We start from the raw sequence: 20,079 nt of genomic DNA, 5'->3' as shown, positions 1-20,079 counted from the left end.
AGCACCTCATTGGTTTCAACGCTTTTCCGAATACAAATCTTAAAAATCAGATGTCTTTTCCAAATCAGGGTTATTATCTGTGGTGGAGGTGATTTAAACCTAAAACAACACATCCTCAGCATCTGAACAGTAGCAGCAGAAAAAACGACTGACAAACTATGTTTGGAGGGAATGACAGTGAATCGCTCCACCTGTCCTCCAGATCTCCCCACAGACACGATAATGAGCAAAATCCTCCATCTGGCAGCTCCCTTACAGCAAACTCAACCCAAAAAACTGTTGTCTGAATGTGCTAAATTTAATTCTGCTCTAATTAGTTTTGTGTCGAGAGGCAGCGGAGCAGGCTGGGCTGCGCCTGTGGTGATCAGAAACTAATAAATCATCAATCAGTCAGAGGGGAGCGCTAACTCTGGTTTGTGTAGCCTGAAAACATCTGTATTTGAAGTGAGCAGCCATCGAGAGAATATTTTTGATACTTTTTAAAATGTTCTCTTCTTTACACAAGACAGCCAAAGTTCTGGACCAATATAAAGAAGCTCTAGTTAAGTTCAGTCAGTAAGCCTATACCTTTGCATGCTTAGGTGTGTAATTTATTTCTCATACAATCTGCCATTCACTCCTCACATGCACGCTCATTTTTTATCGTCACTAGGCAGGTTATCATTACAGATTTGCACAAATCTTAAGCAATATTTTCAAAATATTGATAAAACACAGTTGTCAGATGACTATTTCCATTAAATGATGTTATTCGACTTCTCTGTTTTCTGTTCAAAACATTAGCAGCTTTATTTCTATTGCAGCTGCCACACCAGCCGCCATTATTTATAAGGGCGATGTACGAGCGATTTCTGGGAGGTGATAGTCCACGATTTCACAGAGGAATTGTGGATGCAAAACTTCTGGATGAGAGTTATGTGATGTAATAACACCTTTTGCTGCATCATGAGGGAGCCAGTTCCTACTGTCAAGCTCATAGCCATAGCATCATGTGACCAAGAAAAGTGAAAAAAAGTGTTTCCATTGCAATTTTGAGAAATATGGCTTTTTCAAATTGCCTGAAATGCCACCTCATAGTAGTGTAAAAACTAAGTTTCTTATTATTTTGAGAATGCCTCTTATTATTTTGGGATACTTCACTTTCCCACCATCGTAGCTGATAACATAACATGATTTAGGGTTAATGGAAACCTGCCTATTGTCAGGGCTGTCAACTGAAACATCAGCTGTTTTTTACAACAGCACAGCTTCACACCTTCTCTATCAGCCTATTATCTTACTGCTTTTTGTTTTAAATATGGTTCACTTCTGTCCACAGCCAGCAGGGCTCATGGGTTTACACTTTATAAACACAAAACGAACATTTTATCAGCTATTGTTATGTTTGCAAGAAATGACAAAAAATAAAGCCAACAGCAGGTAGGTTGTGTCTCTCAGCTCTTGTCTGCCAACACATTCTCACCGCAAGCCCTCACATTTTGCCCACTTTGCAGTAGACTTACTTTCAAGTCTACATGTTACGCTCTAGGTATCCTTCCGCATCTGCTGTTGATGTACCAGGATGCCGCCACTGGGATGTCAACACAAGCACATGGTGGGATTACACTGCACATGGGTATACTTAGTCAGCACAAGCACACAGCAACCAACATCGGACGGCAACAAATGCTCATGCTGGCATAATGGTTAGGGTAAGGTAAAAGAGGCGCGTTGTGAAGTGAAAAAACATCATATTCAGACAGGAAGCAAATACCAGACTTCTGCATTTGTTTGATCCATCCTCCGCCCCTCCTCGCCGCCCTATAAGGACCTTCATGCTCTTTACATTACGTAGTTACAGACAGCGTTTCAACCTGACGCCGTCCAGCGGTGTATCATGCAGACTTGAAAAGTGGTTTTTGGTGTCAGGATCTGACGCCAGAATGAGGAGGTTCTGGGTTTGCAGGTTTATGGGTCAGTTTCAGGTCTCCTACATGTTTGTTGGTTGGGGGAGGCAGATTGGCTCTCAAAAGGAGCGGGGATTGTGTTGGTTTTAAAGAACCCTGACTCCCGCATCACTATGTACTATTATTGGTTCAAAAGTGAAAGATAGAAGTCTTTATTCCCAGGCTTGAGTTGAATAATCTGCCAGAAACAGCTCAAAATCAGCTGTCCTGGACAAAAATGAGAAGCTTTATATCATCTACTTCTATCTGACATAAGCCAGCAAACAATCCGAGCTCACAAAGTCGAACAGTAATGGGGCTTTACTGGGATTGGGATTAGCCACAATAATGCCTCAACCTTATTTCTGTGTGTCAGGATATCTCCTCATGCGTTTTTTTCCAAAACACAGCAAAAAAAAAAAAGTCACAATTCAATGCCAAGTTTTCACAACTATACCTCTGAAGAGAACGGGTACAAAAACAGGCAGTGAGGTTCACCATCACAGTCTGCAGGATTTCAACATGCAGTCATCAGTGTCACACAAAAACATACAGTGTGTGTGTGTGTGTGTGTGTGTGTGTGTGTGTGTGTGAGTAGATGCTGCTGACAGTGTGTGTTTCCATTTATAAACTCTGCTGGAGGCCTGAAGATTACATAAAACATGACAGTACATTATTTATCAGTGAAGCACACTCACCCGCTCCGCCGACTGGGCCGTACCAAAGAAGATGGGGATGAAGGCGAGCCAGATGATGCAGGTTGTGTACATAGTAAATCCAATGGGTTTGGCCTCGTTGAAGGTCTCCGGCACGCCACGCGTCTTGATGGCGTAAACAGTGCATGTGACCATCAAGAGGATGCTGTATCCCAGAGAGCAGATGAGCGACAGGTCGGAGATGTCACACTTGAGGACGCCGCGGGCGTTCCCGGGATCTTGCGTGCGCTGCTCACCGTAGTCCACAAATGTGTGCGGCGGGTCAGCGGCGAACCACACGAGGACACCGAGCAGCTGGACCGAGATGAGCGAGAAGGTGATGACCAGCTGGGAGGCAGGTGAGATGAAGCGCGGCGCTGTCACCGCCTTCTTACCCTGCTCGAAGATGCGATGGATGCGGTTGGTTTTGGTGAGCAGCGCAGCGTAGCTGAAGCACATACCGAGGCCTAGAAAGATGCGGCGGAAGGAGCAGACAACGACATCGGGTGCAGCGATCATGGGGAAGGTGATGATGTAGCACAGAAAGATGCCCGTCAGTAGTACGTAGCTCATCTCCCGCCCTGAGGCGCGAACAATGGGCGTGTCATTGTAGCGAACAAAGGTGACAATGACGAAGGTGGTGGCGATGATGCCCAGGACTGAGATGAAGACGGGCAGCAGCGCCCACGGTGAGTGCCACTCCAGCTTGATGATGGGGATGGCCTGGCAGCCTGTGCGGTTCTGGTCGGGCCTCTTCTCGTAGGGGCAGAGCTCGCAGGTGAACTCGCTGGCCTGGAAGTGGTATCCCTCACAGCGCTCGCAGTGCCAGCAGCACGGGACGCCCTTCACCACCTTCTTCCTCTCGCCGGTCCGGCAGGGCAGGCTGCACACTGAGGCCGGCAGGGAAGAGTCGCCAGTGGTCCACTGCAGGGCCTCCATCTGCATGGAGGAAAGAGAAAACAGGTCAAGATTCATCATCTCAACGAGAAGCTCAACAAACAATTTGCTCAGGGCTCAAAATCTAAGGTGTCTGAAAACAGCACAAGAAAAGTGATGTCGCTCCAGGTTTCAAAGAGTTAAACTGCCAGCATGAATTCATAATGTGGAAATACTGTGGACGTTATCAAAGTTATCGAAAGCTTATTATGTCATAATATCTTTTTCTCATTCTTCAGAAAAGTGATGCCCCCCTGCTGATCAAGAGTCAAGTTGCAAATCCTCACGTTTAGATGCAGCTGATTGGTCCAGTGTCCGATGACCTTGTACTCTGCCGTCGACTTGTTGTTGATCTGATACTGAAAGATGTCGTAGCGTCCAGGAGCATCGCCATTCTCGTTAAATATGACAGGAGTCCCTGCACTTCCTGCGGAGAAACATAGAGAAGAACAGAATCTGAGCTCTGACACTGGTCACAAATCTCTGTCTTTGAATTGTAGCTGACTGATCGTCTACAGTTTCAAAAATATGAGACCCAAATACAAATATTCCACTAAACCAATGGAGGTGGGGGATGAAATGTGCACGAATTTATGTATTAAGTCATATTTTCTAGAATTCGTGACTCTTAGAACAAGAAGGTCACACAGCAGGAGGTTTACGAACATTTTATGTCACATTAACCCTATCCCTGTTTGTGTGGTCGGCTTTGGACAGTGGAGGCGTGTGAGAATTAAGAATTAAACAGATTTCTATCTAAAACAAAAAAAAAAGGAGGGAAAGGTTAGAGGTTCTTGTTATTTCTTTTGTCCATAGGTCAAAACAAAAAAAAAAATCAAAAGCACATTGTTAGAAGTGGCTGCAGATCAGAGTTTGCTTTTTTAGGAGAAGCGACCTTGCCCCCATGGTCGCTCCTCCTATATATGAGTGATGCAAGAGATGGAGCTGACAGGATCGCCTTTCACTGACTTCATATGACTTCATATGAAAAATAAGTGATTGATAATGTGACTTCTTCCACAGGCACTCGTTTGGACCAACCACAACCACCTTTGCTTGAGTTTTCTAATTTAGTGAAAACTCTTCGTGATTTAAATTGCTCTATTTTGTCTCCAAGCTGACCACAGTCACTGCTCTTCATTACAACTCTACGTGACGCCTCCAGTATGGGTTGAAACAAAGTATTGTTTCTGTAAACGTCTGTGTCGTCTTTTGAAGCAGTAAGCTGTTATTTTCTCTCTTTCTCCAGCAACACAGGTTTGAGTCATCTTATCACACTTTCTTCACCAGCGTGCCGCCAAAACAGCTACACAAACATCTTGCTGCCATATTGACTTAAACCCTGCCAAGTTAAATCTCATGCTGTTTGACACAGTTCACACTTCAGCCTGCAGTTTAATAATAATAATAATAATTAAAAAAACAAACATCTAAAAGCGTAAAGCAAAGACATTTTCATCTCAACTGGTGACTTCAGTGAGACTCAAATGTTCTGGCTGCACACTGAGGTAACTTTTTTTTGCTTTGCAAAGCGACCGAGTCTGCATAATGTTGTGCAAATATTAAGGAAGCACCTACGGATTGGACAGAAGGGTAGGTGGATGGGTCAAACAAAATAAATAAAACAAACAAATATTCACCCAGTCGACCAATGTTTATGTCCAAAAATCAGCATTTGCTTCTTTTAACAACAACGTAGCTTAGCATGCTGCAAAGTGTCGATTTGTTGATCAGATCAGATCGATGAATGAGAGGAGCAGTTGCTGCAGAGGTGAGTGAAAGCAAACTTTCAAACCATGTGCAACAAACACAAATGAAGTTTCACTTTCACTACAGCATTCTGCTGCTCCGTCTGTGCCCAGAGTATTGTCTGCGCTCCGAGAGGTGAAGTGAATAACCAAACAGCATAACTTTATTCCATCAGTGATACTAATAAATGGTGCAGCTCCAAAAATAAAAAATCAATAAGTGGTGGCAGGTGTTTTTCTAGAGGTGAGCCGCCACAAATAAATGAAGGTGTAGGGAACCCTGAACTTCACATGAATTTTGACGTGTCATCAACTAACTATTGCTGAACATTAACCAAAAACTCCTTTCACACCATGGCTATCTGACAAAAGAAAATTGAAAAGATTTCCAAGAAGCATTCAAGATGGATTGAAATCTGCTTGTTTGAACTACTTTGGGAGGTTATTTATGTATATATAATCTATTTCTTCACTCAATGACACAATAAAGCCATCAAATTTTGAAATCATGCTGGCTGAACAAGACAAAAAATACTCAGATGTTCAGTTAATCTTCCAAAACTTGTTTTGTTTTCAGATTCAGTCTCTTTCTCCTCCAGCTGTATTTATTTATTCACCGTGCTGTGTTGTTTTTGTACAGTAGAGCTGCACTCATCGCTGCAGGGCAAATTTAACACGGGGGACAGCGGAGTCTCGAACTAGAAGCAGATTAGATTGGAACCGCTGAAGCCAGGAGGAAGAGCAGCAGATTGAAGCTAAAGAGCAGAAACAACAGCAAAAAAAGAAAACCGATTTATAATGAAGTGAGTGGGTGCCAGTTTGATTCTATCCTGCCCCGATTTCCTTCTTCAACATGAATAAAAGCATCACAAATCACATCAGCGTAGCGATGAATCACCAAAACTTGCCTCAGGATGTAAGATCCCCCCTCCCCCAACCCATCAGCACCACCTCGTTCTCTCCATCCCCCACTTCACGTCACTTCACTTCATTTCTCTCCAGGGAATCTGTGCTCAAGAGTTAACGTCTTCGCTGCACATTATTTCCAAACACGGTTATCATGTTAACTCTGTCGTGACACATGCTGCAGCTGTTATTAAACACAATGAGACCGACCACAAACAATCAGTCTGTTCTGTATAATACACACGTTTCAGCTGAATACACAATAAAGAGCTCAAACAGCTGCGTGTTTTAGCTCATTTATGACTTAATCTATAATTTTCAGTCACATTGACCCTGAAACACATTTTGAGTTTTATACACTGTTGGGAAGAGGAGCTTCTTAGCTTTCTAGTGATATTAGTATTGGTTTTGTACTCCAAATATTAAGCAAAATATTTGACATTACATATCTGTGATTTAGAAAAAAAGCAGTTAACCTTTTGAAACCTGATCAGATTGGTTTGATTTATTCCCAAAATACAGGGAGAAGGCAATGACCAACTTAAAATTTCCCCCCAAATAGCAAACAATTACCTAAAAATAGGCAAAAAACAAAACAAAAACACAACAAAAACAAACAAGAAAATGACTCAAATGATCCACAAAAAATCAGAAAATGTAAAATATGAATATAGTTTTCTGGGCATGTTTTGTGATAATTGTCTTATAATTCTCATTCCTTTTTAAAACTAATTTTCAGGTCAATTTCTTTGCCATGTTTGACTAATTTCTTGCAATTGTCTTGCCAAGCTAGTCATTCCTTTTTTTCATCCATGTCTTTGAAAGGAAATCAAACCATTTTGCTTAGGTTTCAAGGGGTTAAATAGCCTATAAAAGATGAGCCTATCGGCCTTTTAAAGTGTGAGCACACGCTGTACTCAAGAGGCTGTCCAGGAGTAAAAACACATGAAAAGGATGAGGACACTTTAATGCTGTAGCCAGCACCCTAATAAAAACCAGCAGACCCAACAGTCTGGTGCAGGAAGGCAAGAAAATGTTGTTTATGTCAGAAGATCTGTGGTCCGGTTGACAAACAAAGTTAGTGCACAATTAGCAGCATCTGCTGGGGCCGAGTGATATGCAGACAGTTGGCATCTGTTGAGAACGCGGCCAGTGATTATGATCAACAAACCCCGGACTTTCATTCAGGAGTCTGGTGTTTGCTTTCCGTTGGATGTGATGTTTTTTTTCTTCACCTTACCATGTGCCTCTTCTGCCTAAACCTAACCAGAATGATAGAAATGTGGGAATCTAACTGTGTTAATTAACTTTGTGTGGCATGTCCACATTCACATAAAATTTAAAGATTAATATTTGTATGTACAATCTAAGCAGCTAATTACTGTTACAAGTAGGTAGCCAACAACTAAGTGGGCTTCAAGAGGTTTTCTAGAAAAAATTAAACAGCTTTGCGGCGTCAATGGCAACCACACCTGGAGTCTAATTGAGACATAGATTTATTTGTCAAAATGTGTAACCAGCCATTAAACCATTAAATGAGATGCAGTAATTAATTTTAATTTAACTTTTATTATATTTTATGTACCCTGCGTTTGTTTAGGGTTCCACGGGTTTGTCCTGGATCAGGTCCTGCCTACGACTTGGGACTTAGGTCGAGTCTTGGATACTAGTTACGCACAGATTTTTCTTCAGAAGGCAGTGAAAATTGGTTGGATTCATCATTTGAAATCTATGATTATCCATAACAGAAGTCACTGGAATCAGTCCTTCAGTTTTCGAGATATCTTTCTCCAAAGTGTTGGTCAGATTGATGAAAATTGCCATTCTCAGAGACAGCTGAGAGGTCTGTTAGAGGAGCACGGAGAATTACAGCTGTTGTCAGACTCTCTAACTGACACGTACTTGTTTCCACTGACACCATCCCTTGAGATTTAAAGAAAAATACTCATTCACAGAGCTGACTAAAGTTCTGACTGACTGTGAACTTTATTTCCAGACTGTCAATATCTAGCCGCCACCGGTGATGTCACGGTTGCAGTTTGTCACCAAATCAGAGCAGAAAGTGACCCGATGCTCCATTAATCCACCTGTTGACCTGAATGGGTCAGACAGCCGCAGCAGCTCTTCTTCACCGTGCTGACAAGAAATGTGTGTCGCTCTGAAACACAGTGAAGCGAGCCCTCTGAGTTTTTATTGAACCGGTCCTCCTGTATCGATTGTTTCCTGGAGACCTTGGCGGACGGCGTGGGTGGTGAGCTGCAGCCTGGCAGCTCGTGCATTCATCTGTGTGATAATACCTACATGTGCACGCTCTGCTCCTCCTCGCTTTCACTGCAGGTTATTCAGGTTGCTTCACTCCTCGTTTACCTGTTTAGTTCTGTCAATATCAGCCATGCTGAATTTTGATCAGTTATTGATTACACACCTGATTGCCTCAATGATTTTGTCTGTCATTGCTTTTAAAAGTCTTTATCTCACATGTACGGTGAAAGATTTCTTTTTAACTTGAGATCAATAATGTGAAAAAAAAGGTAACATTTGCTTTTACAGGACTGTTACCACAGCAGAATGTCAATTATGTTAGATCAGGTGGCTGCTGTTAGTGATTTCATTTTAATGAAAAATTGATAGAAAAATCAAGACTGGAGAGAACCAACAAAGAAACAAACAGAAAATAACCTGGGGGCCATCTGTGGTTTTAAAGCAATCTCAAATGTCATTTTTCACTAAATTAAACACACAAAAATTTAATGCAATGATTTGCATATAAAGTCATTTGTAAAAAACAAATTTACTAATAGAAAAATACAGAGATAATCTGTTGCAACCCACACTTAAGGCCGACTGGAGGTTTTCTGTTTCCAAAAAGAGGAATCTTAAAATCCCAGCTGGGTGTTTTAATGTGAATGGATCAAACTGGGAACTGTGATCTTAAGTTTAAGCCTCTGCAATCACAAACACAGTACAGCTCCTGTCATTAACATGTTGTTATGTTGATTTGCTGCCTGTGACAACTATATGGGGGATGAATTTCTGTACAACACACACGTTTAGATTTTATTGAGATGCGTCACAACCGTCTGCGAGTCAGATCCACCCCTTCCTCCTCCAGCCTCTTGCCAAATATGGTGAATTCTGGATGAAAACCAAGAACCCAAGGCCACAAACCAATGGATGACGTCACGGTAGCTACCTCCATTATTTCTACAGTCTATGCTATCAAGTCATCCATATGCATCGAAATCTACCTCACAAAGTTTGTATGTAGGCTCCTCTGCAGACAGAAACAAAAGTATATTGAATCAAAGGGGATTGCAAAGGATAGGGAGTTTCCATTTCCCAAGTAGTTGAACTACTCCTTTAATGCTGAGGTTCACACACTGCAGGAACAAACAGCTGAGCTCTCTTCGGTCGTTTCCTCTTCCTGCTTTGTTCAGCAGTTTATAAAAAGCTGCATATTTGAAGTGAAGTCACAGTGGGAGATGAGCTCTTCACATATTCATCACTTCACTCACCTACAGTATCTGCACCCCCCCCCCTCACTGTAAAGGGTTTCTCCTCCTGCAGCTCCACAGGGTCAGTCATGCTGCATCCCTCTTAAAAACAGCAACAACAAGCTTTTATCGCCTATTAGTAACCATCCGCTGTCCAAATGAATCATGGGGGAATCTCCCTGACCCCCACCCCCTCTTCCTCCCTCCCCCGCTCTGCTAATCGTGTTCAAACAGGACGCCACAATAGGACGGCTTTAGCACAGCGAGCACTAACATTAGCACAAGCGTCTCGATTAGCCTCTCGACGCTCCTCTAAAAATAAGCACACGGGCGAGGAGAACACGGGTGAGTTGGCGATTAGCCCCTCGGCCGCCGTCGCCACAGAGCCCTCGCTTCGTCCTGGATTCGCTGCATTGCATACATGGAATTATGGGTAACCCCCGCTGCCCCGCGTTCAGAGAAGCGAAGCATAAAAAAACAGAGGAGCAGCTCGAGTTTGATTTATTTCAACGTTTGATGTATGTAAAGGTTCAACCGAGCATGCTGTTCACAGATTCATGCAGGAAAGCCCCAAAAGCAGCATGGCATGACCGTGTGTGTGTGTGTGTGTGTGTGTGTGTAGAACTTAATAAGCTCAATCAGGCACAAACCGCACATGAGCCACATGCTGCTGAGCCAGGACTCATGATGCACGTGTGCTGCTGCAGAAACTGCAACCTGGAGCTCCTCTGAGGAAACGTTGTCGTGTTCAGCACCGTGTGGACAGTATGAAATGACAAAAACAAAGCGTTTCTTTGGTTCCAAGAATCCAGTTGAGTTCTTAAAAGGCGGCGACGAGATGCTGATCGTATTGGGAATGATTATAACTCGACTGATAAATTGATGTTTCAGTGCTATTTTTACATTTTGAGGCAAGAGTGAAGGTTTTCTGACATCATTCATGATTGATCTGATGAGATGATATGAGATGAGATAAAACGTGATACGGCAAGGCAAGACACAATACGTTAAGATACGTTTGATAAGATTTGTGATATGTAAGATAAGACGAGACACGACACGAAACAGCACGACAAGACAAGAAAAGTTACAATGCAGATATGTTACGTAAGATAAAATACGTAAGATACCATACGACAAGACGAGATGAGTCAAGACAGGAGATCAAACAACAAGACAAGTTCGAATACGATAAGATATGTTTGATCAGGTATGATTTTAAAAGGTAAATTAAAGGGAGAATAAAAGAAAAAGTGATATGCTAGATGTGTTCATGCCCTCTCACCTAGTGTTGGTAGTTTAACAGCCACACTTCAGTGTTAATGTTACTATAATTGTCACATTTATTACAAATCATGTACTAATTCACAGTTCCACTGTCTGTTTTTTCATGCTGTAAAGTTTGCTCTGGGAAACCATTGACCTTCATTCATTCTTGTAAGTTACCAAGCAACAGCAATGCAATTTTGTGCAAAGAGTCTGCATTGGGTCTGTCAAAGTGATGGATTACACAACTCAGGTTTCGTGTGAATATTTTGAAGACAGCTGTGAGAAGTTCCCACTTTGTCAAAATGTCCTCAAAATAAAAAACCTACAGCCTGGTCCTCACAAAGATAGAAGAACAGGAATAGACCAACACATTATTTCCTGAATCTCCTTTATTGTCCCGAATTCTTCCTTTGTAATATTTCGCCTCTGGGTTTTGATCTGAAAGTTGATGGACTAATCTTCCTGTCTGTGACACGTTTCCTGTTCCTGCCCCAGTTTGCTTTAATTCATCGAACGAGGCGACTAACTGTTTAATGTTTAAAAACCACGACGTGCAGCCCCTCAAACCCGCCTTTAACTGCGCACAGATTTACTGTTTCAGCCCTGCGGGTGAAACTCACCACTGATTCAATGTTTAATGTCTCTCCTCCTCCTGCAGAAATAACATCCAGCAGCTCAGCACATCCATCAGGCCCCGGCACAGAGAGCTGAATCCCTGAGAGCTCAACACATCAGCCTCAGAATCTGCTCCATCTCCGCCTCCCTCTGTTTTATTTGTGTCCTGCATCTCTCTGTGCAGAGCAGGTAGATGGAAAAATTATTCAAACTGAATCCCTCCGTCTGCAGGTAAGAGGGAGGGAGGGTGGGAGGAGACGTAGGGGGATATAAGGGAAGATCTCTTGTCTGAAGTATTAATTTACAGGAGGATCACGGTGGAAGCTACCAGAGAGGATTTCATCTCACATCAGAGGAAGTATCACCTAACCGGATACTGCTGATATGTTTTCAGACACACTGAGGCAATCTCCATGTGTTTTGTTCAACCAACAGTCAGACCCCCAAATATTCCGTTTACTTTTAGCAGAAATGGAAAATATTATAATAACTATTTTCTTTTGTGCTTAATCAAGTGAAAAGATTATTTTTATGTGCTTTTTTATTTTTATTTTTTTCTTTATTGAAAGGACAGCTCAAGGATGAAGGGGAGATAGAGAGGGGATGACATGCAGCAAAGGGCCGAGGCTGGAATTGAACCCATGGTTGCTGCGGCGAGGACTCTGCACACGGGGCGCCCACCCCACCAACAGAGCTTGGAGTGCCCCGTTTAACCAGTTTAAATCACCTGGGCCCTATTTCAGAAAGCAGGCTCAACAATCTCTGAGCCTAATGCCGAACTCTGAGTTTTTGATCCCAGAACAGCTGATTGATATTAACTCAGTCAACTCTGAGTAGGTTCAGCCTGAGGAAAGCGGATTCAAAAAGCCGTCATCAGTGGAGTGCAGATAACATGATTCACAATGGCAGAAAGTGGAGTTACAAGCTGACTTATTACACCGACCTGCTACTTATTTTCACCCCAACAGAAAACTGGAGATTTTAATGACCACGTATGCTGAACATGACCATATCTTTAAAAAAAAAAATCTAATACGGCAGCTCAGATGGCATGGAAAAAGACTGCAGAGCATGTAAATGTGTACGGTTTCAATACTGTGAAGTTTATAAAGTCCACTCATTCACCAAATACTTCCACAAAATGAAGGCAAGTCACTGACAAATGCGTCTTATTTCCCAGTAAGAACCAACCGAGACACGACTTTCCAGTTGAAAACTTGCTGATATTAAGAATAAATATTCAGTAAATCTATATTAATTCAGTATCAATATAAACCTCTTTTCATTACCTTTTTCACCACCGAAAATGCAATCACAACATCTGTGTCACAAATCAAAAACTTGATCATTCTGCTGATGCATTCTGTTGTAGGTTGAAAGCGAAAGAGATATTACTATTAAAGATATTTCCTCAAAGTTATTACTCAAAGGCATAATTTCAAGGCATGTAATATTTCTTAATATGACATTCAAAAAAAAGAGGTATACATGCTTTAAGCTGCCAACAAGAAGTTTCAAAACTGTTGCTGGGTAAACGCCCCCTCGGACAGGAAGTGAGCACATGACTATAGCATGAAAGTCTGGAGTAATGTGGATCCATCCACCTGCCTTTGTGACCTTTGTGCTCCTTATTGTATGTTATTGTTACCAGCAGTGTTTCAACCCGTCGGCCTCCAGCAGAGTCGCCTTCTCAACTTGCGCTGACTGTTGTATAATAACACCGTTATTAAAAATGGGTCTCTTGGGTATCTTACGCTGAAATCACTGCAAAAGCATCGATAACTGAAAATTTTGGAATGAGACATATTAGGGTGTTGACGGTTTGTTTGGTTTTCATGGGGTTAATATTTTAACCTCTACACTCTGTTGTAAGGGTCAAAATGGCACTTATGGGTAAATATGAAAAGGGATTTGGCTTTAAATAAACAAGTAATTTAAAAAGAGTAATGTTTTTTTCAGCAGAGTACTGTTTCCTTCCGCTTAAAAATGCACATTACACTAATTTCAAATGCCTAGAATAATATTTACAGTCATTGGGGATTATCAATAGGACTAAACAAAATGAGTTTAATATTTGGTGAACTCCTCTTTACCCCGTTTTCTTATTTTAAGTTGAACAGGTGGAAATAATCTCACAGGAAAACAGTTTTCTAAAGATGCCCAAACAAATTAAAGAAAGTGGAGAACCATTTAAAATGATTGTTCCAGTATAAATCCCAGCAGGCTGTTGGTTAAATGAGACTTCATCACGCTCCCTTTGATTGGGGATTATTTCTCTATTTTTTTAATATTTCTCTTTGTGTCTCTTGTCGTCATTTGTTATGAATTATTCACTGACTTTATTTTCATAAGGAGATTTGTGAGGTTGTTGTGGGTTATGTGATGTGATTGTGTTGTGTAATTAAATGGTCCCTGGGAGGATTAAAGAACGCGCTCACCTTGAGAGAGAAAAGAAAAAGTCACATTCAGCTTCGGCCTTCAGCAGGATTGAAGAATCTGAAGACTTGTGTCTGAAACGTGCGTTTTTTAAATGACAGAAATTCTCCTCGCCCCGTCGTGAAAGAACCACAGCCTTGCTGATGAATACCATCGTTCAGGGGCCCGAGAGGGAGAATGAGCTTTATCAAAGCTTTTGTGAAACCTACGGTCGGCCTTGATTCAACCAGAGAAAAGAGGTTCATCTCACATGTTTGAACACGACGCATGCAGCAGGTGAAAAGGAAATCATAAATTATGCTTTTTATTGGATTTCTATAGACGGAAATCAGACGGGGATGTAATACTAAGGACAAGGAGACAGTCCAAACACAATTTACTGGACGTCTGTGTTTCAGTTACAACTGCTTTGTCTTTGCTGTTTTGTCTTCTTGTCAACATCAGGAGTGGGATTATGTCCCCTTGTGTCAGTTGGCATATGCTGCTTGTGATCATCTTGCAACTGGATTTTAAATAATATCTGAGTATTTTCACAATATCTATTTGTATTGCAGTATTCCTGATCAAGCCCGTTCTCATTCCAAAGCCACCTTTGGGGTCTGCATGATACGCCGTTGGACATTATCAGCTGAGAATGTGTCCGGACAGAAGTGTTCATGGTGATAATCTCTGCTGCCAGACAGTGGTTGAAAAAGTGTTCAGATACTTTACTTAAGTAAACGCACTAGTACCAGACTGTGAAAATACTTGTAATAAATTTCACTGTGAAGCAAAGCAGGCATGGTACAGGTAAAAATCTTGCTTTGAATATGGTACTTCATTAGAGGAAAGTAAGTATAATCAGGAAAATGTACTTGAAGCATCAGAAGTTAAAGAACCTGCTGTATATTGAGGAAAATGTACTTTGAATATTAAAAGTTAAACAACCTACTGCAGAGAAATCTAACCGGAAAAGCCCACAGCCCAAAACCTCAAAACTGTAAAAAAACAAAAAAAGAAAAGAAAAAAAACAATCCCTAAACTCAAAAATAATAATTATTAACAAAATATAGAAAATATACCCCAAAACTTAAAATGATTTTTTAAATGTAAAAAAAAACACCCCCAAACTACAAATGAATAAAAAAGAAAAAAGAAAAAGAAAAAGACATGAAAAAAACAAAAAACAAAATTTTAGAAATTAATTTTCAGTGCATTGAATAATCAACTTATGGTTGCAACTGCACTTGTATAAACTGTTCAGTAATTCAATTTATAGCAAAACATCGTATCGTTTTTAAACTCCTCTTTTGTTTCTTATGCAAAAATCTTAATTTGTAAAGTAGCTAAAATTTATACTCCAGTAGAGTATAACTGAGTAAATGTGCTTAGTTACATTACACCAGTGCGGCCAAAAAGCACCTGACGCAGCAGCATGATTTGCGGTCGGTCATGGTAGGTTAAGAAAGACGCAAGACAGAAGCTTTCTGTCGACATGATACGCTGCTGGAAGGTGTGAGGGAACAACATAATATAAGGAGCATGTAGATCCCTATAGAGCGGACGAGAGGTGCGGTGGATGGATCAAACAAACCCCGGACTGTGATGCAGGAGTCTGGTGTTTACTTCTCGTCTGAATGTGATGTTTTTTGGCTACACCCTTACCATGTGTTTTTTTTTTTTTTTTGCTTAAACCTAATCATCTGTGGCAACATTGATTGTTGTCCTGCATTTGTTGTTGTCCCAGCATTGGTCGCCAGGTGCTTTTGTTGCCTAAACATAACCACATGCAGTGTAACCCCACCATGTGCTTGTGTTGACATCATAGTAGAAGCATCCCAGAGCGTCAACAGCAGACACAGAGTGATACTTAAAGCGTGACATGTAGACATGAAAATCCACTGCAAAGAGGCAATATGTGACGACTTGGGAAGAGAATGTATTGATTACTCTTATAATGGTCATGGTGACTGTTGGCTGTGGCTATTAACTTGTGTTGGTATTACTGATAGAAATGATGGACAAAACTATCCAAATAAGATAATAAACTGGACTCATCATTTAAAAATAAACAGCAGCCGGTCCACAGTTCTTTCCTTATTTCCCTCAAGCACAGAAACCTCGACAGAAGAACACATCCTTCCTTTTTTATCCTCTGTGACGCGTAAAGAGTGGATCTGTTAGTTTAACGTCTCAGCACTTGTGAGGAGGAGTGAGGTTTACTACTCAGCGCGTGATGTTTTGTGATTATTAAAGTTGTGTGAAAGCAGACGGATCATGGGACCGCAGCAGCTCCCAACCGAGCTAAGAATAATAAATCTGGATTTTAAAAAAGCAGGAGGAACTAAAAAACCCTGCGACCATATTTGGTGTTTAATAACGAGCGGGAGGATTCCCCAATGACGGTGTCAGCATTCACGCTTCCTGCTGACGAAGGCTTTTGCCTGCCCGAGAGGTCGGCGGAACTTGGATAGCTGTGACGAGCAAGAGAGGATGGAGAGGAGGAAGAAGGGAAGGAATAAATGAAGGGTTAATGAGGGAGTGCTGGTAAGATGGAGGACCTTAGCTGGAAAACAAAAATGGAGAACTCAATTAAGGTTGAGGTGATTAATAGCGTTTGGTTTTCTTATTTTTCCTCCTAAAACATTATTCCCGTCTTCTCTCACGTGTCGTTTCTGCATTTGTTCGTTGTCTTCCAACATTTTCCACCTCGTGTTTTAGCGTCACTGTTTACATCATTTAAGAGAAATTTCAAGACTCCAAGCAATCGCCTCAGCGCAACTGGGCGATTAAAAAGTCAGTGATCTAAAAAAAAAAAAAAAAAAAAAAAAGACAGTCCTTGAGCACATCATGGATTATTAAACATGTTTCATTTCATGACCAAAACTTTCAGGGTATATATTGCTTTTTGCAAATTCCATGACTTTTCCAAGTTTTTCAAAGCATTTAAGGGAAACATAATGTTAAGTAAATTACATTTTCTATTAAAATAATTAGGAAATGTTCCTAATTAAAGTACCTGGTAAGTTTGGGTAAAAAAAGATGTTGATACTGATGATGTATGTCTGTGATTTACATCACAAAACACTGAAACTCCACTACTTTGAAAGGACTAAAAGAAACCAATATCTCTAATCTGAAAACTTCCAAAACTACCACTTTACCAAGTGTGGAGACACTTTCCTTCCCAGAGTACTTGTTTGTACTTTGACAGAAGACAACACAGAGGTGTCGACTGTGGAGGCGGTGATTATTCAAACTCACAGCCAAACAAATGGCTCCGTCACAACTTATACAGACGTGTTTAACTAAAGTTACAGCTGAACCCACATTGAAATCTTCAAATTGACTCTGATTCTGATTCATCTGGGGGATACATCAAATATTTGTGTACTGGGAGATTTGAACAGCTTCAGCTTAACAGTTAAACCCTTTTTTTTGCAGGGAGTCTTTACTGAAAGCTGTGTTTTGTTTGTCGATCACTTTTGACACTTCGAGGTTGTCCGGTACAAACACAGCCTGATCTGTTGGTCACTGAGAAGCTTTGTGGTTCTTGTTAGATGTTTGTTTTTTTTAATCCCTAGAGATGCTTTACATTGGTCTGACAAGACAGAATTCACAAAGCACTTTTCTGAATTTCAATAATGCAGATAATAACAATATAAACAGGAACAATTTATGTCCTGTAGCCCTTATTGGCTTTTAAAGATGACCTTTTCCAGACACCTGCAGGAGGTCATTGTTTCCTGTACATATATTAACCCAAAAGGAAAACCATAATAACCAAGACCTTATTCAACGTGCCACATCACTGCATGTTCAACATCCTACATCATGTCAAGACTAGAGACAAGTCGCCAACGTAAATAAGACGAAGCAAAGGCTCAGTGACGGGTAAATTTGGGTTTCAGAACAGAAGTGTGGCAGCATTTGAAGTTCCTCAAGTCAGAAAGAAATAAAGACGAGATGACAGAAAAAAACAAAAACAAATATGCAAATATTGCAAGAGAGTGTTCAACAACACAAATAGTACAACTAGGATGATGCAGCATGAGAGCCGGCATCATGGTGAGGAGCTCCACTCAGCCCCGCCTATGACAACTACACGGCCAAACCACACTGACAAGCTGCAACCCTGTTCGCCCAAACAAGTACAAAAGCCAAAGAGAGAGCCCAAAGAGAAAATGAACAACTTAGTTCTTAAAACTCGCCCCATCTGCTTTCCCCTCCAGCAAAAGCACAGCGCAGCCTTCCACAGCAGCCTCCTCTGTCCCAAGTGAAAGGATTTCATTGTGAATGTCCAGAAATACATTCATTGCATAGTTTGTGTTTTGCATTTATTCCCTACCTCAGAAATAAAAAGGTATTCTTTAATTTGATGTAGAAAAGAAGCGAAAAATGCAGTATTTCGTATGATTTTTGTTTGAAATAATTAATAGAATATGTTTTAGTCATAAGTTTTTTGTAATCTCATTTTGTTTTTAAAAAAAATTAAGTTAGTCACATGTGGTGCAAAGACGCATGGTGGCAGCAGAGGAAATAATCATAAATCTGGCTGCATATATAAAGCATTTTACTTAATCCAAGATATGACATCACAATAATCAAAAATACCAATGTAGTCACTGGCAGACTTTTGAATTTCAGGGGTTAAAATAGCGAAGGTCGAATGATGATGATGATGATGATGATGATGATGATGAAGCAGCTCTTACCATTGAAGCTGACGGCGCGTATGTGGGCCAGCAGCTCTTTGCCGTCAATGTTGGCCATGCGCGGGCAGAGGCCGGGGTATCCTGCGCAGAGCTCGCGGTGCATGTGGTGCAGAGCGTGGGCCATGGCGTACACGGCGTCCATCACGAACTGAACCTTCCCCTCCTGCTCGTAGGTGGAGTCACGGCCGACTTTCTCCAGCCCTGAAACACAGACAGAGAGGTGATCAGTCAGTGAAATGATCAAACACAGAATCAAACCGCATAAAGAAATAGTCTTTCCTCTCACCTGTAGTGCTATTTATCAACACAGATAGTTTTGGTGAGCTGAAGAGTGTTGGAGATATCAGCTGCAGAGACGTCTGTCTTTATCCAATATAATGAAACTAGATGGCAGTCAGCTTGTGGTGCTCAAAGTGCCAAAAAATGCCAAACAACTGTATTATCGCACAGAGGGAATCGTGCATCTACTCAGGGACAAGAGGCTCATGCTCATGACAGCACCAGATGTTTACAACATGATGCTGATGATGCTGCTCACATCACAGTCTGTGGATTTAGTAACCAGGTCAGGACTTCTGGAAAGACACATTGCTGTTGAGTTTTTCAGATGTTTTATTTCTTTATTTATTTTTTGGTACTTTGAGCTGAGTGCCATGTAGTTCCGTTGTAGTGGAGAGAAGGCAGACATCTCTACTGCTCTGGCACTCTGCAATGATTGTCTTTGATTTTGGGGTGAACTGCCCCTTTAGTGGCCAAAAAAATAAAGCTAGAGCGGTGTTGTGCTTTTTCTCCAGGCATCTGCATGTGACCAGGTATCCTTATTAAGAACATCTAATAAAATAAATTTTTTTAAAAAAAGTTCAATCCTTATAATTCTAAAAGATTTTTGATATTGTAACCCTTTGAAAACTGAGTAAATTGGCTTATTTTAACATGGTGAAAAAGGCAACTAAAAACTTATGAGGAAGTGAGCCTAAAATTTGTAATAAAGAAAATAAATTAATAATAATAATAATAATAATAATATAATAATAATAATACATATTAAATAATAATAATAATCTTGAAAATTGACAAAATTAAAATATGCAACAAAATTTCCTTAAATTAAAAATATGCTTTTTATCATTATATCCAGGTTCCTGGATATGCACAGATATTGCAACGCTGACCTTTTCAAGGGGGTGGATAAGGGAATGAAAGAAGCAAAATGACTGAAAAAAGCTGTCCAACTATTTCGATTTCCAATATTCTGATGTGATAAACGACATGTTAGGGCACACTTATCAGAGTATGCATGGCTACATGCAAAAAGGAATATTTGTGGAGTATTAATTTTAATTAGCCATGTAAACAGCAAA

The 20,079-nt window shown here is 40.9% G+C and overlaps 1 protein-coding gene across 1 annotated transcript in view; it reads right to left on the bottom strand.

The window, feature by feature from the left end:
* The window catches only part of LOC121949981 (metabotropic glutamate receptor 8-like), a 128,643-nt gene that overhangs the window by 19,362 nt on the left and 89,202 nt on the right, over positions 1–20,079 (bottom strand). The window contains exons 7-9 of the mRNA XM_042495869.1: positions 18,719–18,919; positions 3,844–3,983; positions 2,624–3,559 (exon numbers count right to left, since the gene is read on the bottom strand). Coding sequence (XP_042351803.1) covers positions 2,624–3,559; positions 3,844–3,983; positions 18,719–18,919 — 1,277 coding nt within the window. The remainder of the gene's footprint in view (positions 1–2,623; positions 3,560–3,843; positions 3,984–18,718; positions 18,920–20,079) is intronic.

The sequence above is a fragment of the Plectropomus leopardus genome, chromosome 11, assembly GCF_008729295.1.
Source record: "Plectropomus leopardus isolate mb chromosome 11, YSFRI_Pleo_2.0, whole genome shotgun sequence".
Classification (NCBI taxonomy): Eukaryota; Metazoa; Chordata; class Actinopteri; order Perciformes; family Serranidae; genus Plectropomus; species Plectropomus leopardus.
This window is presented reverse-complemented; position numbering and strand designations above follow the sequence as displayed.